This window comes from Vigna unguiculata, chromosome 7, assembly GCF_037176805.1.
Source record: "Vigna unguiculata cultivar grain cowpea cultivar isolate G323 ecotype 2 chromosome 7, ASM3717680v1, whole genome shotgun sequence".
Taxonomy (NCBI): Eukaryota; Viridiplantae; Streptophyta; class Magnoliopsida; order Fabales; family Fabaceae; genus Vigna; species Vigna unguiculata.
Window position 1 is genome coordinate 38569717 of NC_140798.1, and position 25578 is coordinate 38595294.

General features: G+C 33.0%; 2 protein-coding genes across 3 annotated transcripts; one reads left to right on the plus strand and one right to left on the minus strand.

The window, feature by feature from the left end:
• The first annotated feature begins 1429 nt into the window (after positions 1-1429).
• Positions 1430-14812, plus strand: LTA3 (Dihydrolipoamide acetyltransferase, long form protein). 2 transcript variants are annotated; one of them, XM_028081038.2, is made up of 23 exons: positions 1430-1714; positions 1813-1860; positions 2489-2543; positions 2618-2648; positions 5280-5326; positions 5417-5461; positions 5592-5665; positions 6430-6499; positions 7076-7258; positions 7366-7410; positions 7551-7624; positions 8144-8213; positions 8441-8830; positions 9169-9229; positions 9318-9362; positions 9524-9607; positions 11326-11402; positions 11477-11539; positions 11917-11987; positions 12095-12155; positions 13353-13413; positions 13495-13575; positions 14159-14812. In XM_028081038.2, exons 1-23 carry the CDS (start codon positions 1635-1637, stop codon positions 14215-14217), a joined length of 1875 nt encoding a protein of 624 aa, XP_027936839.1. In that variant the 5' UTR covers positions 1430-1634; the 3' UTR covers positions 14218-14812. The 2 variants fall into 2 exon arrangements, with proteins under 2 accessions (XP_027936839.1, XP_027936840.1); XM_028081039.2 differs by lacking the exon at positions 1430-1714 and adding an exon at positions 2975-3125.
• A 3376-nt stretch (positions 14813-18188) lies between these two features.
• Positions 18189-24922, minus strand: LOC114189621 (pyruvate kinase 1, cytosolic-like). The gene is made up of 16 exons (XM_028078242.2): positions 24610-24922; positions 23688-23784; positions 23205-23302; positions 22922-23077; positions 22221-22298; positions 21726-21857; positions 21095-21172; positions 20823-20894; positions 20630-20719; positions 20312-20456; positions 20030-20118; positions 19742-19837; positions 19544-19611; positions 19289-19388; positions 18931-18990; positions 18189-18654 (listed from the first exon to the last, which is right to left on the minus strand). Exons 1-16 carry the CDS (start codon positions 24676-24678, stop codon positions 18502-18504), a joined length of 1581 nt encoding a protein of 526 aa, XP_027934043.1. The 5' UTR covers positions 24679-24922; the 3' UTR covers positions 18189-18501.
• Positions 24923-25578: the final 656 nt, after the last annotated feature.

Here is a 25578-nt window from a genome sequence, read left to right on the forward strand (position 1 = left end):
TTTGAATCCTTATATGGATGTTATCGAGGTATTGTCCGCTTTAGAGTGTGGAGTTCTATCATGATTTTGTTCTTAAAAGGTGTCTCACTCAGAAGATAGAGTGAAGGGAGAAAGAAGTATTTAAATTGCACTTGACCTCGACTCCTAGACAATGTGAGACTTATTAGGTGTCTCAGAACAATAATTACAATAGTAGTTTTAATTATACTTGTCAAAATGAGTCACTGAATCGACCTACACAAGTTGATGAATTTAACGAGTTGACTAAATTAAATTACAACTTTTTTTTTTTCAATCTAACAATTTTTTATATGTAACCAAAATTAAAAAAGTCCAAACCTATTTATTGTTTCTCATATTAGACAATAAATAAATCTTTCATCCCAAAAACTAAATCATAATTTTAAATAAAAATCAAAATAATCTCAAAAGTTAATCCAACATATTTGTCTTAAAGCTTAAATTAAAAAAAAATAAAAATTAAGTGTCATGGACAAGGGTATTTCTCCCCCAAAATTAAAAAAAAGAAAAAGAAAAATGTTTGCTTATGTTTTGGGTTGGACAATTAGGTTAAGGGTAAGATACGTTTTTTTTTTTATATTATTTGTGTTGGGTTGGTGAGCCTGGTTTGATTGACCACGGGTTCAATCTAGATAAGCAGAGTTCTTAGTAGATCAGGTATTTTCTAGTTCGTATTGCGAAAACAATTTTAACCAACCCGAGATTCTATCTCGTTGTGGGTGGAGTTGGCTCTTAAATTTTAATCCATCTTGATTGCTTTCGTTTTAATTAAATTTACCTTTTACTTTGACATATAATATTTGTATAAAAATTATTGATATATAATATTATATAAATATTTAAAATATAAATTTATCGATCTATATATTTAAAATTTTAAAATAAAATTTAATGTAAAATATAAATTTAAATAAACTTAATATTTTTAATAATATGTATTAAAAATATTGCTTTTAATAAAAATATCATTATAATATTTATATCAAAGTTTAATTTGGTCATGGGTGAAATTGAATTTCTTTTCAAAAAATTGGAATTGAGATGAAATAAAAACAATAAAAATATGGACTAAATATATGTATCATACTAAATTGTATACTAAATTGACATGTGACATAAAACTCTCACACTAACATTATATACGTAATTTTAACTTGAGACGGATATATGTTTGAGAATGGAAGAAAATACTATACTACATAGATGATAATATAAGTAACTTAATTAAGTACTTAGACTATGAACAAATAATCAAATTAAATATTGATTCAATAAAAATCTCTATGCATGCCAATTTATTGAAGAACTTGGCCTTGAAAGTTTAAGAAAAATCTAAAAAGTTGTCTATTAATTTGATAATTTAGTAAAATTATTGAAAAGTTATAAAAGGAAATGACCGGTGTGGAGAACGCCGCTAACGGTGGCTGGCACGGGTGCAGCGTGCACGTGTTTACATAGAATAAACAAATAGCCACCTACCCGTTGCTCGCGTCTTCAGAATTGTATTCCACTCAGACTAAGTAACTAACCGGAGAAGAGTTTCAATTTGGTGGCGTCACAATTCTCTCTTCTCTTTTCTTCTCTTCTGAATCGAATCGAATCGATCGGCGCATATGGCACTCTCGCGCCTTCGCCACCCTCTCTTCTCTCGCTCCCTTCGCATCCTCTCTTCTTCCACCAGATCCCTCTCTCGGTACGCTATTTTCTGTAATTCCGATTTCGTGTTTTTCTTTTCATCATCTTATAATGCTGCTTCTAACTTTCAATTTCGGTTTGTATTTTTCCCCATAGAACTTCTAATTCAACGATTTTTGCTGCGACAGCTCAATCGAATATAAGGTTTGCATCCATTGGCAGCTTCCCTGTTTTTCTTTTCCATTTTCAATATGTGTGAAGTTAGATTGGTTTTAATCTGCTTTGCATTTTTTCTTACGGCATTAGTTTGAACTTCTAAGATGAGGAGTGTTAGTTTAAACAAAAAGATAGAGAATATCTTATTATGTTGGAGATCCCCAATAAACTAGTGACATGGCAAAAATGTTGTATGTAAGTGGGAAAACCTTATTCTCTTGAGTTGAGCTAGATTTTGAGACTTACGCACAACAAATTCTCAAACCACAGCCTATCATAATGATCGTTATTGAGATTATTAGACTACTTGCAAATGTCTAGTCATGTTAATGTAAATTTTATGTGAGATGTAATCGATCGATGTTAGGAGTGTATGTAGGATCTCCCACATATGACCAAAGTGATAGGTATAACATAAGGGTAACCCTCACCTTAACATAATAAGTATTAGTACCAAGTGGCCCATTTGAACTTCATAGGTTAGCCAGACAGTCTCTCCAGCACGTGGGTGGTGGATTGACATTCTCTTTGTTAGACATGGCATACATATAGCACATCATTCAGTCTTCTGTATTTTAATATATCATGTTGGTTTACTGATGGTGATGTTTATCAGACCCGCATCTTGCTCAGGGATTACTGGAATCAATGATAAATTTTTGAAGTCAAAGGTTAGCATTTAAATGGATGAAAATTCCAATCATTACTATGATATTCTCTGACAACTTTAAACTTTTTTTGGCAGTGGAATGATGTCAAATACTTTTCATCTTCAGGTACCCAATGTTTCATTTTCCAACTTTAGTGTTTTACTTTTTGCTTCATTCAACCTCTTGTATACTTCTCTTATATGATTATTTTTTCTACAGCTGAATATAGACGCTCCTATTTCGGAGATCTCATGTGAATTTCTGCTATGCTGTGTTAGCCTTTTAAGTTGAAAGAGTATGGCATATGTGTGTTAGATGTCTATTTGTTTTTTAGAGGTCACATAATGGTTTGCAACTTTTGGCCTTCGAATTCATACTTAAATTTCTTATAAAACTAAATATTAGAGAACCTTTAAAGATAGAAGGTTAAGAGACTATGGTAATATGTCCAGATACAGGAAGATACGGGCGGGAGAGGGCTGAGAAGAAGGATGATGCAGCGTTATTGCAAAATAGTGATCCAAGAAAATGACTGAAATGAAAGGAAAGTCTTAGATGATTATGTGATGCGAACTTGCTATACAGAGAAGAGAGATTACGAAAGTGAGTCTTCAGTATACAGTTGGCTATTCATAAAAGACCTAATAGGTTGTAGTTAGACTATCTGTAATTTCTTTCTCTGCAGTTTGAAGTGTATGCTGGCAGCGAGTCTGTTACAATAGACTTAAAAGCCCAACTTGCATTCTAAACTTAAGCGAACATTACAACAGAAGCTGAATTCTGTAATAAAACTAAGCTAACACATGCATTACAAACTTAATCATATTTTTATATATTCTAACATCCCCACGTCAAACTCATAGTGGAATTAAACACCCTGAGGTTGTCACAATAGTGAATCCTTTAGAAGATGTAGCTTTAGTGGGAATATCTACATTGTAGTCTTGACATGTGATATTATGCACCATAAGTATGTTGATTAGGACCTTCTCCCTTACAAAGAAAATATCTATTGAATATAGAGAAGATAGGATTGAGATTAATCTCCCTTGTGTAGAAAATACACATAGGGGCTGTATTTATAATAAAGAACATATGGGCTAAGCCCAAAATACATGTGAAGAATAATAACAATAGAAACAGAACATAAGATATTAAAGATATCTTAACAATATCCAACGCCATTTGTTTTGAACATGTTTGGATGTGATTATTTTTTACTAACATAATCTGATTTATAGAAGAAAAGTTGTTTGTGTTAGTAGTTAAATCAAATGAGTTTAATCCAAGTATAATCTTGACAAATAAAATAGCTTTGTGCTGAAGAGCGAAATTGTATAGATTATGATTAAAGACTATTTTCTTGCTAACTTTTTCCATTTTATCCCCCACAATTGATTAATTTAAATACAAAACCTGCAACTACAAATAACTTTGTACTCTATTTTGTAATCTTACGATAATCCAAGTGAAATAGATTATCTTAAGAAACACTTTTTACCAAGCACATCCAAACATAAAACTTATTACATATTTTTTATTATAAAAATAATCTACTGTGCCCTATTTTTCACAACTAATTCAAACACAGACCTAGTTCTCAAGTGGAAACCTGGATTGCATTGCGGGGAGACAGTTCAAAGATTTTCACGCTATTCTTGTACTTTTAATTGGAAATCCAAATGCTACTCAACAAGTAAGGGCTGGACCCTTATAATTCCAGCTGCTGCCCATAAATGTTAGCTAAGTTTTGCATTTTGCTTCAGTACTAGACGTAGCAACCAGGGGTTGCTTCTTGGATTGCCAGTAAGTTAGTTGAATCCTGGGGAGATAAAGTATTCGGATGTTATTCTCATCATTTGGGTCAAACAATAGGTGAATAGAGGATTAACTGGTAATGACTGAAGAAGATGAGCATGGTTTATAGACCCTTCAGGTATCTAAGAATTCTCTCAAGTCTCAACCCCTTCCTATGCTCTTCGTGTTTATGTGAGAGAAATTGGCAGACTTTAGATGAGGCTGGGGGAGGAGGATACATCATGTGTTTGGGAGTTGAACGAACTGTTCATGTATGTTCCTTCAAGAATTTTTCTCTTAGGTGTTTGCTCATGGTTGCTAATAGGAACTGAGACCTCACTTTAAATGCAAAAGTGATTAAGCAGCCTTGCTGTATTAGTTACCAAGAAGCCAAGAGAAGCTCATAGAAAGTAAGGGAAAAGAGAGAATGGAGAGTTGAAAGCTTGTTCATGAATCTAATTGCCACCACTCCACTGAGTTTATAAATAATATATATATATATATATATATATATATATATATATATATATATATATAACTGAACAGCAGCATAATTGAATGTAATTGTCACTGACACGGAGTTTAAGTCATGTCCAACCCCAGACCATTTGTGGGACCAGAGCAGAACTGTTGGGATAATTAAAATTTTGTGGGATGAGCGAATCTTTCTGAGCCCATGAACTTATGGGTCATGCTGTGCGAACAGAAAGAAAAAAGTCACTGTTGTGTATATTTTGACCTTATTTCTCTCTCTCTCTCTCATGTGTGTACTTGCGCAAGACTTTCTTATCCCATTTCTGTTTTTTCTTTTCTCTATTTTTGTTAAAGATCCTCATCATCGGTGTATTCTCTTGATCTCAATAGTTTTCTTTCATCAATTTTTTATCCTTAGTTTTGTTGCTTTAGTTATTAAAGAGGGTAGTCTGCATATTTATGTCCTAATAACTTCTCCCTTCATAGATTCTTCGCACGAGGTCCTCGGGATGCCAGCTTTATCTCCTACAATGGTATGCTTGGGAACATTTTTTTCTCTGTTTTATTTGTTCTGTTTTGGGCTTCCATGGACGACTGTTGCTGACCTCACCTTTTGGTTTTAGACGCAAGGTAATATTGCAAAATGGAGGAAGAAAGAAGGAGAAAAGGTCAGTTTGTATTTAGTTCTTATATTTTTATGGTTATAGATCACTATTCTGGTTCTGTGGTGCTTTATTTGGAGATTGAACTCTTTGAATTAATTAATCATTTTCACATTACTATTGATTAATCTAACAGATAGAAGTGGGGGACGTACTATGTGAAATTGAAACTGACAAAGCTACACTAGAATTTGAAAGTCTTGAAGAGGGGTAATTTCTTTTTCTTCCTTTAAATATTTTTCTTCCCATGTTTTGGATGACCTGTGATTTACGCTGTATGCACTTGAGTTTTTTCATCTAGAAAAGTAGTATGTTTTTTCCACTTCTTTCTGAGCGGTAATTAACAAATCCGAAGCATTGTTGGTCAATAATTTTGGAGAGACCAGCCGGAAAGGATCTCCATGTTAAAGGTCTTTAGGAAGTTATGTGAGTTGTTCTGTTTGAATTTAAATGGGGCCTGATAATGTCTTTAATAATTTTAGTATAATCCTTCACTTGAAACCTAATGGAGTATAAACACAGCGTGAGCTCTTCCCTACTTACTGTTGATCACATGCACCCTACAAGAAAATGCCAAAGATCAAAGCTTAAAAAGATTAATTGGTGCTCTGAAACTAGTTTCAGAAAACGTTGTCTTTTATTGGAGAAAGAAAAGAAGAGGTAGCTGTCAAGCACAATACTCATTTAATCCTTAACGAAAAATATGTAGAAAACCGCTCATGACTCATGAGTAGTTCTAGTTACTAATTGTTTTTCTACTTAGTCGTCTTCTGTCTTTTTGTGCATGTCTTATGCATAAATGTCTATTTTAGGCTAAGACGTATAAGAATTGATTATCTTTGTTTCTCATTTTTTTTATATATTTAATATATGAGGGTTCTATATACTTCACTGACGAGTGTAGATCATGAGAGATGCAAATTTCAGTACACCAATATAATATATCTGTTGTGATAATTGACTGATTCCTGCAGATTTCTGGCTAAGATATTGGTACCTGAAGGTTCAAAGGATGTGCCTGTTGGACAACCAATTGCTATAACAGTAAGTCATTACTAAATTCCAATTCTTGCATTATTAAGGTTATATGAAACTTTCATTTTGCTAAAGAAAGTAACTTTTACAGACAAACTAATTTATATAATTGTTTTTCCTTCAAGATTTTTTGTTCGCATTGGATATATTTCATCACTTTTCATAAAATTGGGTTTCATAGTCGTTTTCCTTGCATGTCTCAATTTGTGCTTTCTGGTTTCTAAGGTTCTCATAGAACTTGTCAATTTTTTGCCTCACATTATCTAAAACTTTTCTTTTAGCTTTTGGCACCAATTTAATAAAAAAATATCACACGCACACACACAATATTAATGGCTTAAAGAACATTGAAATTTACACGCAAATTGGAAGTTCGTAAGAAGTTAATTTCATTTTTCAGTTTCTACCATCCATTTGACAAATATGTGGTTATTTCAGATTTTGGTAAATCATAAATCTAATAACTAGTCCTTAATATATTCATCATTAATTCAGTTGATTTCAAACTAATAGTTTGTGGGGTTTAATCAATTTCTGAATTTTAAGTATCTGATTAATGTAAGCTCTAACTATGGACATTGCAAGGTTGAGGATGAAAAGGACATCCAAAATGTTCCTGCTTCTGTGGGGGGTAGGGTTGAAGAGACAAAACCAGCACAGCAGGATGTTACAGATGAGAGGAAGCCAGAATCAACTTCTACTATGATTAATGCATCAGAACTTCCTCCTCATTCCGTTCTTGGAATGCCAGCTTTGTCTCCGACAATGGTGAGAAAATTTTGATGCTATTTGTTGTAACTATGGTTTGAGGACATTAATTTTCTTTACTTCCATGGAGCCAATATTCTTCATTTTCTTTTCTTTTTGCTGTACAGAACCAAGGTAACATTGCTAAATGGAGGAAACAAGAAGGAGACAAGGTTAGTTATGTTTTAACCTAATGTTCTAGTACAGGTCCTATTTTGCATAAATTTTTTAATATTTTAAAAATTGAAAAATGTGAGTCATTAATGCCTTTTTTTGTTGTGTGGTATGCAATAACATTTAATTTATCTAACAGATTGAAGTGGGTGATATATTATGTGAGATAGAGACAGACAAAGCTACACTTGAATTTGAAACTCTTGAAGAGGGGTAATAATCTTTCCCTATACTGCAAGCTGTTCATTGTATATGTTCTGTCTGCTTGGTATGGTTGTTTACAGTCTGTACTGCAACACAATGAATTATTGTAAGATAGAGTTATTTGGCAATGATGTTTCATCCTAACCATTTTTTTATTGTGATAAAGACTTGGGTTGGGCCATATCATATGGATAGTAAGTATAATCATTATATCTCTTATGTCTAACCAAAGTGTTTACAGACAAGACTTGTACTGATTAGTTTCCATCATGCAAAAAATTAAAGTTCTGCTGAAAGTAACACCTTAGAATGGTCTCTCATTGTCTCAATTCATGGTAGATTGCAATCTCTTTTGTTCATAATCTAGCTAATTTTTTGTCTCAAATTTCTGACAATTTTTTAGCACAATGCATCCATTTTAGTTGATTATTTTACAGATGAGCTTTATTTCTACTACTCCTTCCTTCCTGGTAAAGTTTCACTTTCTAGCCAACTAATTTATATCTGCATGGTGGCGGTGGGTACTAGGTACCTGGCTAAGATACTTGCTCCAGAAGGCTCGAAAGAAGTGGCAGTTGGGCAACCTATTGCAATAACAGTAAGTGTGTGAAAGCAATTTTGTAATTTTCTTCCAGTGGAATATGAAATGAGCCTGGGTGAGGATTGAGGTCCAACAATTTTTTCATCTTTTGAAATGGAAACTAAGAAAACCTGACAATATCATAGAAATTTTTTGGTTTGTTTACCAAATTGCTGGCCCTTGGTTTTTTTATGAAGAGCAATGTAGTACACGAAAAATACTTACCCTACTTGCTCTTCTATAAGGTTGAAGAGGCAAGCGACATTGAAGCCATAAAGAATTCTGTTAACAGCAGTTCAACAAACCAACAGAAGGCCCCCCAACATGACGCTAAAAGTGAGGTCAAAGCTCAAAAAAACAAAATAGCACGCATCAGCCCAGCTGCAAAGTTGCTAATTGCAGAGTATGGATTGGATGCATCAACATTGACTGCAACTGGTCATTACAGCACCCTGCTGAAAGGGGATGTTCTTTCTGAAATTAAGTCAGGAAAATTGTCTCCTAAACCTGCTTCACCTAAAGAAAAGGTGCTGTCATCTCAAAGTCATCAACAAGTGGCAGCTTCTCGAGAATCAAAGTCTGACTTAGGGCAGTCAGATTCTTATGAAGATTTTCCTAATAGTCAAATTCGCAAGGTAGGTCCATCAAATAATTCATGCTTATGAATAATGTTCTTTAATTCTTTTAGTGCATATTACATGGTTATGAGCTATCTTGTCGAAAAAGGACTCTGAGCAGCCATTGTCTGGTGTCTGGCTGAGAGTTGATTACTGAAATACCTAATAGGGATCTGAAGATTCAACTGTTTTGTGTCCTTAGCTATTGGTATACATGTAGAGATGCAGATCTCATTTTGATGTTTTGTATTGTTTCAGGATACCCTATCTTTTCTGTTATAATCTCTCAATTACACGAATACCTGTCCCCTCAATATATGATGAGTTGCCTTAAAATACTTTTTAATGTTTTTTAGGTGATTGCCAAGAGGTTATTGGAATCAAAACAAAATACACCACACTTGTATTTGTCATCAGGTTTTGATTCCCGATGTCTTACATACTATTGCAAATTAATTTATTTGGGACTGACTAATTAATATATATTTTGATTGCCATGTGTCAGATGTCATACTGGATCCTCTTCTTTCCCTTCGGAAGGATCTTAAAGGTATATACCACTAATAAATTTTAGTGGGCATGTGAGATATTATCCTCACATAGTGAGATAAAGCTTTTGTTGTGGTTGTTATTGATGTGTCAAATGATACACACTTGGTCATGGTTTGTTTTATCAATGTCATATATTCTTTGTTTGTTCCTTGATTGCAGAGCAGTATGATGTTAAAGTTTCTGTGAATGATATTATTATCAAAGTTGTAGCTGCTGCTCTCAGAAATGTACCTGAAGCAAATGGTAAATATTTTATTGTATTACTCAATCCATTTTTTATTGTCTAATTATCTAGGGGTAGTGGGGATTACAATCACAAAATATTTATTGAATAGCTTTGAATTTGTTTTCCCTGTTTATTGTTGATCAATTCTTAAGTAATGACATTATTTTGTTTTTGCAGTATGGAAAAAATAGAAAATTTTTAATTTGTTAAAATTTGCTTTAGGGGAATGTACTTGGGGTTCTAGTTCTTGTTACAGAACGAGTCTTCGTTTTCTAGTTCTGCTATGATAATATCAATTGGGTAGAAGCTCTCATGTGAATAATGGCATTGGAAAAACAAGTGACCAGCCCAACTTCTGAAGTAACCATGTTGAACCTCTCAAACCATGCTTACAAAGGCTGTTTGAAGCTAAGTGAATTAATGTAAACTAACATATAGTGCCCGAGAAACAAAACAAGTTTCATATCATGTAGGGGTGTAAGTAGTCTGACTTGAGTCAAGTTTAAAAAATATATGATGCACAAACTCCGCTCTTATATTTAAACGAGCCAAGTTTAAAGCTTAGGTTTGGCTTGATTACTCATGTGAAGCTTTACTTTGATTGTTTGCTTGTTTATTTTACAATTATATTTCCCTTTTTATGAAATCTCTTGAAGTATTTTTGGAGTTTTTTTAATTTATTGTGCAATCGACATTTTCATGCAAGATGGAGTAAAAATAAAAACGGATAGTAAAAACATCCTAGACTATGATAATTTTCTAGATACAATTACAACTTACCTTGTATACTCCATTTCTTTTATAAAATCAACACTTTTTTATGATTATAGTTAGCAAACATAAAAAGGCTATTCTGGATTTTTAAATATCAATCCTTGACTTGAAGAAAGGAGGTGGGGAGCCTTGACCTTACCTGAAATGAGTGAGTAGACCTGCCTTGTAAAAGAAAAGGGACAGACTGTTGGACATGTCATCATGTGCCCAAAGGGTTGTTGGAGAGAGGTGGCTTGTATTAGTACATGGAGAGGCTAATTGACCTGATATGAAGTGCATGGATACACAAATTTGGGAATATTAACTTACTTTCCTTGCTTATGATATACTCCCTCCATCCGTAATTATATGACATTGTTTTGAAATTTCTTTGTCCCTTTTATAAGACTCTTTCCCCTTTGTTCCTTGCATTAATTATATTTTGACTTAAATACCCTTAATTAGTTTGTTTATAAACTTTATAATAAAAGCTGTGAATTATCTTCCTCTCTCTTATGAAGATTTGAGATTTGAAGTGTTTAGTTTTAAAAATTAAAACTTCGCTCCTACTATTCTCTCATCACACATTAGTTATATAATGATAATTATTGAAAAATATAATCTCAGACAAACTTAATGCTACATTAACAAACTTTTTAGTATCGTATATATATAAGGATGGAGGGAGTATCGTTCTATATTTGGATTCCCTTACATTCCTGGTGTATTGATCAGTGTCAACATTCCTGCCATTCCTCTTTAATTTTTGTCCATCTCTTGGATTGTATACCAAACATGCCATGCCAATTTGGAGTGGCGTGAACCTAAATTAGTAACTAAATACTTAAATACAATACTAATTTTATGTTACATTCATGGTTTGTGATATCTTTCTCGTTACGTTTTTCCCATTTGCTTACTCTATTAAAGAGTTATTGTCATGTGAGTTTCTAGTACTGAAATCCAATATTCATTATGACAGCATACTGGAATGTTGAGAAGGGCGAGGTCGTTTTAAATGATTCTGTTGATATATCAATAGCAGTTGCCACGGATAAGGTAATTGACGGTTTTTAATTGTCAATGTGATAGTATAATTATAGGAAGTACTCGAATCTTTTGTTGGACTGCAGGGCTTGATGACTCCAATAATAAAAAACGCTGATCAGAAGACTATATCTGCCATCTCCTCAGAGGTAATTCGGTCTTATATATGTAGGTTTTTGGTTTATGACTTTAGATAGAAACTAGAATATATGGAATGCTATACTGACAAATTAAGGAGCAATACTCATGGCTGAGTAAGATTCCTCCGATAACTAAATACTCAACAAAAAAAAAAGAAGAGAAAAGATGACTGTTGCTGGTGTGGTAGCCAACCCTCCAAGACCTTCACCAATAGTTTTCGTCCACTTTCTCATATATAAATTTCTTCAACTTCATATGTCTTATATATGTTTGCGTTAATTTAGGCATTCACATTTTTCCTAAGCAAATTTAAATTTTGGAAAGTCAGGAAAGTAAGGTTTTTGTTTCCATCTCAATCAACTTTGATAGTTTATTGGCATTTTAGGTCAAGGAACTAGCTGCAAAGGCACGTGATGGCAAGTTGAAGCCACAGGAATTCCAAGGCGGGACGTTTAGGTGATTTTACTAATATTATCATACAACCTTGGAGATTCCCCATTTATTAAGCAATATTTACTGCGCCAAATGTAATAATTCTGAGTTTTGCACAATGTCTTATGCAGCATTTCAAACTTAGGAATGTTTCCTGTGGATAGATTTTGTGCTATTATAAACCCTCCTCAGGTTCTGTCTCTCTCTCTCTCTCCCCCTCTGTGACATGCACACGTGCACTCACAATATCTAATTTACGAGTCTTGTGTATTTGCAAAATTGCTTGCCAAATCTATTTAAATTTTACTGAGTATAGGGGTGGATGTAGCCAAGTGGATAGTGAATCTAGCATGTGCGGGTCCAATCCCAGTTACCTGTAAATAGATTGATAAAGATATGTAATTACTAATGTGACTTGTGATCACAGTTAATTACTAATGTTCCTCAACTTACTCCCAGTATGTTACTTCTTTGTAAGGATGAAAAACCCATCGTATACTTTTTCTAGTATGCTATTACTATATCAACAAAGAAGCAAACTACATGGTGAACCTAACATAATTTTTCCCAAATTTGATTTTCTAGAAGAAAGAGAAAAGTAAATGAGAACTATTTCAGGTTTATACATATTCATGTTCTTAATTCTCCCTCTAGACTATGTCTGAGTTGGAGATTTAGGATGGAATGGACTGGAAGGAAAAGTTGTTCCAATATTTGGCCTTTTTCAAAATAAGAACTGAAAATGTAAGAATGGATTATGTTCCATTCCATTGTTTATTTTCAATTTTTTTTCTCCTCCAATTTAGGGTGCTCTTGATGAAACAAAGCTTCTAGTTCATAAAATGGCTGTTTTATATTTGTAAAATAATGTCTTAAGGATAATATGGGAATTAAAAGTTACAACTTGTTTCATTCTATCCTTTTTTCAATAAATAGAATGACATTTTTGTTTCATTCCATTATAAAATATACAAACAATGAGATGACATTTTTATTCTTGTCCATTTCATTTCATTTCATTCTCTAACTCCAATCCAGACATACCGATAGCAGCAGACCCTTCATAGAATTATTCCTATTCTTTGAATCCCATATTTTGCTCGTTTGGTAAAAGACAAAGAAAAATCTATTTTATGTACTCTACTTTATAGTTTATACTGTGGCAATGAAAAATCAAACCATCACAATGAAATAAATTTAAGGTTGAGCAAGCCTAGATTTCAGAACATACATTTTATGACAACATGCTATTTTGAAAGAGTTTTCAGATTGTCTGGTTTATTAGTCTGAAGACACAAGTTATCAAGACTTAAGGGAAGGACTGTAGCGTGGAAAGATTTTGTTTTTTTTTTTTGCTTATATATGTATATATATTGTCATTTACTTCAGGCCTGCATTCTTGCTGTTGGGAGAGGCAACAAAGTTGTGGAACCTGTACTTGGAGATGATGGTATAAATTTTAGGATTGTTTTCTCTGTGCCTCAATGCTAAAATGTTAAGTTTTGTTAACATTGATATTTGTTTTCTGTAGGAGTTGAGAAGCCATCGATTGCCACTAAGTTGAGCTTAACGTTGTCTGCTGATCATCGTGTTTTTGAAGGCAAGGTTGGAGGTACGTGTTACTGGAACACTTAATTACCCGAGGGAAACTAGGAAGAGATTTGATTACAGTTACATTCATGCCTTCTAGTTTGCGTAGTTGCAATGCAAATTAGGTACGAAGCAGCTAAAAATATCACAAAATCAAACCGCCTTGGTATTCTATACAAAAAACAGAGTTTTCGCATATATGATTGCATCATGCATGTTTGTTGGTGTGTGATAGTAAATCCCCTCTTTTTGGATTTTCGTGTATGGTTAAATCGTTTCTTGGTTGATAATGAAAATATGACTCAAAAAACACAGTTAACTACTGATAAAGAAGTTTCCATTTCAATTCATGTACTGACTAACCAAGTATCAAATTATTTAACCTGGAAGCTAACCAATAATATGCTTACATTATTAATTGTAGTAAGTTATTTTTTTAAATCCACTTTTTATGTGATTAATTAATCTACACGAACTGAAATGTCATTTTGCCATTAATTATTAATAATTGACTTAGATCCTAGGTGTGAAACCTATGCACCTAAGAACCATTTTTGCAGCAATCCACCGAGTTGGCTAATGTTGATGTTTTAACTCTTTCACAGGTGCATTTCTCTCTGCGTTGCAATCAAACTTCAGTGATATAAGACGACTTCTTTTATAATGACGCAAACCAATTTTCATGTTATTTATTGAACTTACGACCAATCATGTGGATTCACCACAACCTGGATCAAACTACCATACCATCCCCATTTTTGTCCTTTTCTCATTTATCCCTTCATCTGAAACAGTTTTGGACTGTTGCGCCTCATTAGTTTTTGTATAATAATATCTTGGGTCTAATTATCAAATACCCTGAGAAACGACCCACCAAGGTACCATCTAACATTAGGTTTCCAACAATCAAGATTCATGCAAGTTGGAAATTTTGTTCATTAGGCACTTTGCTGCTCTTTTATGTGAAATTTTGTATGAAGATCTCTGTATAGACAGCCATATGGATGAATAAATATTCTTTTCGTGTGCTGCATCTGTCATCCGACTTAAGTGATGGCATGATTTGGCACAATGGTACTCTGCTGACTTCTTGTCCTCAGCATTTTCATCTTTAATTTTTGTTCCAGGATTTGGCCTAGTGGTTGGTTCAATAATGGGAAATTCGGCTAAATCTCCCCGTCTAACTTAATATTTGTATTGTACATGTTGATGATGGTGGTTATGCAATTTAAGGTAACACCTTAAGTTTTATTGTTGAATAGCCACTAGTGAAGCTGAAATCTTTGAAATTTGATTCATTATTAATAGCTGCTCTGCTGCTCGAACATTGCAGATATTGTGGCCTTAGATTTTATTTCAATTTAGCTCATCCGATGCGTAAGAATAGAATAGACGGACTCTAATTTTTAGTTATTCTAAAATTAGGCCATGCACGATGAGTGAAAAATCAACCGTTTTAATTGTAGTTAATTTTATATTTTTATTCAAATTTAAATTATTAAGTACAGTCATAACAGTTACTTTTCACATGGTTATTATTCCCTTTTACTTTTAAATTACATTCTTTACACTTTAGATTCAAATTCCTTATTTTTGAAAATGGAGACGATTTTAGATGAGTTTTACACCTTTATTTCATATTCATATGAATTACACTTCGCACTTTTCTTATTTTAAGGCAAGTAATCGCGTTTTCTTTTCAAAATGAGGCTTGTGCTTCTTGCACTCCCACGATTTTTAAAATGATTATTCTGCCTTTATGTTATATTATAATGGTGACTTTCTTATTATTTATTCCAATTTTTTTCTGGAACATTACTTTTATAAGGTTTCTAGAAAACATGAATTGTTTTTAAGAACAAACTTTCAAAATATTCTTAGAATCTTGTATAAAAACATCCCTTTTTCCTCTTCGGGTCGAACAATTTGCAAACATTACAAATTAAACAATCTTTAGATTAGGCCATCTGAAAGGAAAACGAAGTATGTTTTGTTTAGATTGGTCACTTATTACACGATACAAATTACAAATATCATAATCGAAATAGAGATCCATAAACTCCTTTAAGATTACAAAGATAAAATGTGATAATAATCTCTCCATGTTAGTTTACGACCAGACGTTTCTTCTCCCCAACTTAGCAGAATGTTTTTTTGCTAGAACGCGCTATTTCATGGTGAATTTCCACCCGAACAAATCTTGAAGTAGTATTGCAAAGGTCGATACCTGCTGAATAACCAACGAGCATCCCCCACCAAGCTAGCTTGGAGGAACTCCTAATGTCAGATTAACATCATTGCTCAATTCACATAATAGCTTTCTGATCCATCATACTTTTCCCTCTTAGCTCGACCTAAATCTTAGAAGGGCACCTCGGTCCATTGTAGATCTCTTATAAAACTCGTTGTTTTATGATAAGTCTTCATTGAGTCTTGATCAAAATGACTATGTTGGGATCGATCCTTCCTTAGACAGTACAAGAAGATATCTCGTAAATCAGGGTTGTCACTCTCTCGCAAACAAGTAGATATGAACATCATGCACACCTATAAATCCATCCCAACAAATCCATCCATTTAGTAAATCGACACTCGAGAACATAGTCTAAAGGTTTTTAGTGACATCCTTACTAATGTCATCAGTCATAATGATATTTAGTAGCAAGGCTATAGTACACACAAGCAAAACCTAGAATAATAAGACATGGTGGCAATGATGATTGTAATGGCAACAATGTGGCTCAAGAAGGAAGGATATTTTAGTTTTTCTTTTGCTAACATGGAGGTTTAGTTAGTAAGCATGAAGGTGTAGGAAGAAAAGCCTAAAGAAATTCATTAAAAGATAGACGTATTCCTTTTCAAAATACTAGCGAAAACACAAGTATGACGTTATTGCGCTTGTGTGTTCGCATTTTTTTAATTTTTATAGAAATTTGAGTTGAGATGAATAAGAAATGTATAATTTTAAAAATAGTTGTTAAATGTAAAATTAGAAAAATAAAATATTTATACAAAAAGAAGTTTTTAAAATAATGGTTAAAGACAAAATATGTTTTTAGGATAATGGTTAAAGATAAATGGTTTATAAAATATTTTTTTAAAATAATAATTAAGGGTAAAATTGAAATAGCGAAATGTGGACACAAAAGAGGGTATCTCTTTATTTATGCATTGTTGTAGATGAATGGAAAATACTTTTTCTTCTTGCACTCCTATGATTTCTAATAGTCCCATATTTTTAAAGAACCTTCTACCCTTCCTAAAGGTACTTCAAGATTACCTATTCAACAAGATTTTTGGAACAAGTTTTATGAAATTCTAAGAACGTGATTTCCAAAAAAGGGGTTTTGGAAGAAGAATTTTGAAAAAGAATTTTTGAAACATATGAAATACATTTTGTAAAGAGCTTTCTAGACCAGAATTTTCAAAATAAGCTTTCTAGAACATATGAGATACTTTGTTAGATGAACTTTTCAGAACAAACTTTTCAAAACTTATAAGATGCATTCTGAATAGGATTCCAAGTACAAGATTTCTGAAACAAATTTTTTAGAACGAGTTTTCTTGAACAAGCTTCCGACCAAATCACCGTTTTACACTCTTTTATTGCTTCCTCTCGAAAGGACTGCAGCAACAATGGAGAATAGAGGTACAATGACAATGGCAACAGATGCAGAGGTGATGGTAGCCGCAACATGGTTCAATGAGGAAATGTATTTTTATATTTTTGCTTTTAGTATGGGAGTGCAACTAGTAATCATGGGGTGCAAAAAGAAAATGTCATAAAATTTTCCAAATTTGAAAGGCTAGCCCACTATTAAACAATACAACTAATCTCCGTGAGTGGTTAAAAGATCAAACTGCTCCTAAGGGTGTCAAAGGGAGGCCAGGTAGGGTACCCTACCCGTTGGATAAATATCTGTCTTGTATCTGTACTCATATTTGTGCAGGTATCTGTTATGCGGGTAACCGTATATTTTTTTAATATCCACGGGTACCCGCGAGTATTTACAAAAGAAAATTTTAATATTTAATAACAAATTTTAACCATAAATTCAAATAAAAATACAATACATAACATTTATAAATTTCAAACAAAGTGGAAATGAATAACATTGAATGACAATTTACAAAAAAATAAAGATTTTTTTAAAATCAATTGATAAAAAATAACCCCTTCAAAATTAATGTGTTAATATTTTAATAATTTTTTTTAATTTAAACTAGAGTATAGCAGGTACAAGTATCCACGGGTACAAATATTATGATATCCGTACTCGCTCCGTTAACTAACGGTATAAAAAATACCCGTACTCGTGACCCGCGAATATCTATTTTCAATATCTATTTCCTACCCATCACGGATTTTATCCATAGATACCCGCAAATACAAATTTTGTTGACATCCCTAATTACTCCTCGTCATTGTCACTGTCCCCGAATTGCACATCAGAAAATTATTTTTCATAAAAAAATAATTTTAAAATTATATAATCCAAAAATGAAAAATATTTATGGATTAAAAAATCACACAATTAAAAAATAATTTTTTAAATATAAAATCAGCGAAAGGAAAATATCAGGTGCAAAAAAGAAATCCCCTACAACTAACCGAGATATCAATGAACAAGCCCATTTCGAACAAACAAATGGAACAAATTTGGGAAATAATTATGTAAGGTTTTTGGTGTTCATACCATTAATAACTCAAAACTGTGCTTTCCTATTAAAACAACCGATCAACAAAGTATCATTCCCACTCTATATATCACTCAGCAATGAACTGGATTACACGACTCAGTTCAGCAACAAAATGAGTGTAGCAACCTCTACAATATGATCTCATTTGTCTATTATTTTTCTTTAACGAAACATAAATGCTAAAATGAAGAGGTTCAGAAGAAGTTTTATTCTCCATCTGTGAAATCAAAATATGCATAAGTTGTAATCAATCTTCGAGCTCAATAATCTTCACAACTGAAGAGTCACCCAATTTCTGGCAAACAACAACTCGGTCATGTGGCTTTACGATGCCAAAAGCCTTCCCATGGTCTAAAGCAACCTTCAAAATTGATTCATTTGTCCCTGATTTAGACTCAGCCTGCACACAAACCACAAAACTCACTAACCTTAATCACTTTTAAAAGTAGTTTAAGGATTGGCGTTCCAATTCTTGGCTTAGCCTTACTGTATTTCCTATTTCAATTTGGATTTACTCAATATTTCTTATTGTACAAATGTAAAATATATAATTAATTAAATATCTTCTGAGTTTTTTGAAATATTGAATTTTGTACAATAAGAAAAAAAAAATTGAGTGGTTTTGAATAGTTCTTTGGTTACATCATTATCTTGATGGACTTTGAACAATTCTTACCGGGTGGCTTGGATCTGCAAGCATAGGGAAAAGACCTCTCACAATAAGTGATTGCCTAGCCTGCCATAGGGTCACCGAAAGGAAACAGTTAGAAAAAAGTAATTAGTCTCAATCCAAAAAGCTATTACAATAGCAAATAGTTTCTTTGAAAAGTTTGAGTTGGTCAAGTAGGATTTATTTATTTATTTATAGCATTATGTGAATTTGCCTCACATCAGTTTCAAAAGCCATGTAAAAGCATATTTAATTTGACACTTATATGGGATAAATGTCATAAAAAAGTAAATTTTTGTATTTGTAAAGAAAAAGAGAAAGTGAAAAGTGGTGAAGTTTACTGTCAAATGTATTAATTATATACCTCAAAAGCACCGGTGAAAGTCCATTTGAGTTGATTTGTCTTCAACTGGGGAATCACAACAGATATCACAGGCATGGTTGGTCTGTACTTAGCAATCAATCTACATAGATACAAAATAAACAAATAATTTATTATGTCAGCTACACATATAATTGCAAATAACTTAATCCAAAGTCTGAAAAAGAAAAATAAACAATCTCAGAAATGAGATGTCCTTTTAATAAAGGGAAATTATAAAAGGAGACAAAGTGAAACCTTGCAGCTCTTCCAGATGAAGTGAAGCAAATAATAATAGATGCCCTAACCTTGATAGCTGCTCGAACCTGCATGTTTCAGCAAAAATGAAATTTACTTGTCAATATGTATTACTGCTACACTACAAGTACATAATCCTTTGAATAAGCTAACAGAAGAACGTTGGTGAAAAAACCATAAAACAGTAATTAATGGTACCGCTGAGGAAGCAATTGATTCCAAGTGGCTCATTGGCTCTCCCACATGTTTTACAGCCTTCTTAAAATACAAATCTTGATTATGAACTTTCTCTGCCTGCACACACAGTAGCCATTATATAAGTAATGGAATTAAATTTATCATAGTGAGAAAATCATAATGTCATTCATTTAACCGGCAAAATTTCAAAGAATGGCATAAGAGGGAAACTTTCAAAGAATAACAAGAAATGAATTCAAAAGCATAAGAGGATGAGATGGTGGACACTGGAAAGATTTTAATAATTACCTCAGCACATATTTTTCCAACTGTTGTAATGGTCTCTACAGGGTATAGTCCTCGAAGGGTTTCAGCCCCAAGGAGAATTGCATCGCTTCCTGATCATGAAGAAAGAGGAAAACAAAATTAGACATCAAAGGGGCAAGGCATACTTGTGCATAATGTGATGAACACAATAAATGAAGACAAGAACATGCAAATGTACTAAATGCAGGAGTTCATACAATTCTCTGTTGCAATCTTTATAGAAAAATGAAACAGGATTCACCAGTTATGACAAAAGGAATTTACCATCCAACACTGCATTGGCAACATCGGTTGCTTCAGCACGAGTAGGTCTTAGATTATCAGTCATAGAATCCACAACACGTGTAACAACAACTGGTTTTCCAGCCATGTTACATTTGTAAATAGCAGCTTTTTGGAATAAGAAAACCTGTCATATCCAAAGATGTCATACATAGTTTTATTCTGGAGAGAGCAAGGAATGCTGTAAAAAATCACAAGTAGACACAGATCTTCGTTCATACTGAAAATTATTACCACACAAAAATGGAAATATCTCATATATATAACATTGGAATTTTCTGTCCAGAAGTAAACACTGACCTTCTCAGGTGGTAGTTCTATCCCTAAATTTCCACGGGCGAGGATGATGCCATCTGCTTCTTTCAATATCTCATCAAAATTTGTCAGTCCCTGTTATAATTTTACGGAAGAAATATGCATTTTAGAATCACATTTAAGAACTCTACAACATGGCTTTTTAGTTAACTATTCTAAAGATCTTGAAGTTTCTTACTTCTATGTTTTCAATCTTCGCAAAAATATGCGTCTGCTTAATGTCACCCAAATTAGAGAGAAATTCACGCGCCTGCAAAATGAAAAATGATGGCATTTTATTTTTTCCAAAATACTAAGGAAAACTAAACGAAAATTAATCACTGAATCAGAAACGATACAAAAACAAAGCAAATTCAGAAGTTGAAAATAGAGTCAAGAAGAATGTTAGGGAAAATAGAAAGAGATATGATAAAATTGATAGGATAAAAATTTATCAGGAATATTCCTTACATGGGAAATATCTTGAGCGTGCCTGGTATATAATGAAAGGATGTCTACATTGTTTCGAGCACCCCATGTACTTATCACCTGGATTAGTACGTAAAATGAAAAGGGAACATTTAGATTAACAAAGATAATAAGAAAAAAAGTATTTCCTTCATGAATGTAAAAGGGGGGGAAAATCAAGGATTTGTATTTTCTGCTGAGTTTTTCTGTATTGTTCATCTGCTGTGTCTTCAAAATATATTGATGACCACTGATGTTGAAGTTTTAAAATATATTAAAAAGACTTTTAAAATACTAATATAATGTATTTTTAATACACAGTAAAGGGCAACATTAAAATTCAGTAGAGAATCTGGACTCGAAAATCAAACCAGATATACTCTCTTGTCAGTACAGATAAATTATGGATTTTTCATTGACAAAATAACAGAAACATAAGCCATTGTACAACAGCATTAAGTAATTTCTGCCATTGATCAACTAAAGCTAATATTTCAACCACAAAATACAGTTTAGTCCTCTCCCTAAACAAGATAAAAAGTGAAGCATTCATTCTCAAAAATCTAAAGCATATTTGCTACTCAACTAAATTATATCAGCCTCAGTAATTTTACTCAAGATTCTAGTTACGTACCTCCTTATCCTTATCAGTAAGACTAGGAAGATCAATATGAATCTGAGAGACATGGACAGTAAACAATGGTCCCGAGAGTGTGGCACTGTTTTTTACGAGACAGGAGATCTCATCACCGTTTACCTCACTGACCTGCATTTTAAAACCAGGACTACTTGATTGACAGTAATAAAACACAATAATTCTGACTCTGTATAGCAATATTCTACTTTCTGCACTCTTTAATATAATGCTACCTACAAAGCTAACTGCACAAACCAGCATACATGTGGCAAGTTTGTTGTTAATGGATGATGAAAAAACCTTCTATTTTACTGCATTATTATGGACTAATAGAACAGATAAAGATAGAAAAACGAAAAAAAGAGGTTAGACAAGAAATGAGGAAGATGGAAAGAAATATATGTCTGCTTGAAATGATAAATCATTTCAAAATATATACCAAATGCTTTTACATATATTAAGAATGTAACAATAAAACCTAGATTGCATTACCTCCAGCCATACTGAAGCTGTTTCACTTCCAGTGAAGAGGTATTTTCCAATAAAAATTGGATGACCCTTCTTAACAGCCTGCGAAATTATGAACATGTTAGTTAAGGAGACACAACACAATATTTGCGAATCTTTACATGATCCTTGCCAATCAATGCAAAGTGGTTTACACGAGTCAAGAAACGCAGGAACTCGAGTGTTTGAACAATTTCAAAGTGCAATGATGAAAATGTAAAATTATCAATTATGGAATAAAAATTCATTATCCATTCTGAACGATATTAAATGTGGACTGAAACAAAACACATGAATGAAAAAATATTCTAGAAAATGATTAGACCAGACCAGTAATTCCTCAAACCACCGTTAAGAATCACAAAATCTATCAGAGTTAAGAATCACAAAATCTAGATTTAAGAATCACAAAATCTATCATAGAGTTAAGAATCTCAAAATCTAGATTTAAGAATCACAAAAATCTATCATCGAGTACATATAGGATGGTATACAAAGATGCAACAAGAAAACAACTCACACGATCAGGAACAATCTCAAAAGTTCAAGATGATTACATAACATGCATGTAGCAATATCAGAAGATTATATGCAAAAAATTGGCAGAACCAGCGGCTATACAACAGAATAATATTGCAAAGTGCAAACCCCGAAAACTACATAGTATATGGAAATGACACACTGACCTTCGACAACCCACTAAAATTTATTGGCAATAGTTTTGAACTAGCTTCTTTCTTTAGATCTGGAGTAATGACAACTAATGTGTCTGCTTCAAGGGTGATTGGCTGTTCAGTCTTATTCAGAATCTGTAATTCTGGACCCATAGTATCTAGCATAACCTGCATTGAACCAAAATGCACACGTAAATTTTTTACATCAATAACCCTCCAGAAGATATTTGCATATAGGGTGATAGACGCCATTGTTTTGTAAATAAATAAAATAGTAAACACATGACAAGTATACCGCACAGAGTTTCTTGGTTTTTCTGATAGCAGCTCTCAAATTTTCCAATGTCTCCTGATGGTATTCTGGATCACCCCATGAGAAATCTAACCTCGCCACTAGCACATGGGAAGAAAAGAAGAATGAGATAACAAAACAGAAAACTCAAGAAGATTATAGACACGAACAAAATATATTTTTTTAATTTATTCGCAATGTGTATTTTCCCAAAGGTGAGAATGAAAACTGCTACAAGCTAGATTGCAATAGTTTTTGTTGTATTTCTTGCACTTTTGGGAAACTACAAGGGCCATCCAACACAGATAATTCTTGACAGAACTGTTCTGTTTTTCTGACAACATAGCAAGAAACAAAAAATCAAATGTCACATCTTATTATCCACTGCTGAAAGAGGACAAAAGATGAGATCCATGTGGACAAAATGTAACGCATTCAGTTTTAAAACAAGGACCACAAGTAATAAAAACTGTGACAGGAGAATACCAGACATTCCTGCATCAAGGCAACGGGCAATTATTTCAACTGATCGTGACCTTGGACCAAGTGTGCCAACAATTTTTGTCATCGCTGGAAAGAAAGACTGCATGATGGCATTAAAAAAAAACTTCAATCAAAATCCAAATTGACAACACTGAAATTCCTCATTGAATATGACTAAAAATTTTTCAGGAAATTGCATGCAATCCATGACCCTTTTAAGATCTCAAAACTTTGTACTTAAAATCCATAGCTTAAAAGACTAGCATATTTTTCTTTTGTTTTCTTGGAATGGATTTGGTAGATGATGCTACATTCCATAAATAAATAAATTAGTTATCCATTTAGCATGAGTTTTCAAGTTCCTTTTCTCAAAATTTGAAAAAACAGCACCGTATCCTTGCCACAGAAACAAGCATGCATAATTAATATATCAAACCACACGATCGCTTTAACTCTAAATCAATATGACTGGCTAGTTCAAACTCAATGTCATTGTCAGAGCGACTTTCAATTCATCAATGACAGTCATTTTGCATCTCGATCTGTTAAATTCCTTAGCAACGATCTTAAAGCTCATTAGTTTCTCATAATCACAGTGGTTAAAAGAGGGTAACTTCAGAGAAATCAGCACAACCCTTATCAACAGAAACATAGTCAGAGTAGAAATGTCATTCATTTCATCAATTATTCAACTTGATCCGCCAAACCCTCAGCATTTAGCAGTCAAAAGCAACATCACCAATCCCACACATATCAAAAGCATCATCACCAGAGCCACACACACATTCACTCCAAATATCAACACCACAAATGGGTCACCAAAAGTTTATAGCTTTTAACACAGTCCTTGCATGTTACAACAAGAGCATGGTGATTAGCACAAAATGGAAATCAAAATGAGAGAGGAAGAACGGAAAATGCTAACCGGCTTGGATGGCTCAAGCACGGATACCATCCGAATTGGTTCCTCGAGAAGTAAAGGACTTGAATGCATTTTGGATCAGCAAACAACACCTTACCACTGATCACTGAATCAAATCGATCAAAGCAGAAAGCAATTGGGGAATAGAGAGAGAATGAACAAGAATTATAGAAAGTGTGTGTGTAGCATGTATTTCTGTTCTTCAAATCTCAAAGAGAACGATTAAAGCGCCAGGTGCAGCAATCATGCAACACGCGTCCTTCAATTGCATTTACCAAAGTCTTCACGTGGGGACAGAAAGCCACAGGTATAAGAACAGAACAACTACTATCAATTATCAAACAGACAAATGTTAAATGGTATTCTAAGTTGAACACTAAGAATAGTGATTTACCATTGTTTTAACATTCAACTGTTTTAAGAAACTTGTGGTGGGTTTCACTTTAATTGTTTACTATACTTAGATTGTTACAACTTGATGATTTTGAGGTCAATTCATGAAATCTAAGGTGCATAATGATTTTCTTTAATTAAAGTAATTACACTTTTAAGTTTAAAACCCCTTGTTACATTAAATATGGAGAGAGAGAAAAAGTTTTGTTATTATTGTACTCTTATATAATTGTTTTCTATTTCCAATATATATGGTCTAGGAAATTCTAGATTAAAAAATTAAAAATGTTCATCATATTACAAATGGAGTTGTATCATATAGCATAAAAAACCAAGGGTTGAAGGGTTGAAACCATCAAATCAATATTTAGAGTGGTATTGTGTACTTTGTTTTTTAGGTAACTTATGAAAGGTGGAGAAAGAAAAAAATGGTTACTAAGAGCAATAGAAAAAGATTCCAGAGTGAAGTCAGATTGTATAATAAAAGATAAAAAATAATGTATTTAGAAAAATATTAAAGTAAATTTACATTCAAAATGATATATAATTAAATATTAAAAAGTATTATTTATAAAATAA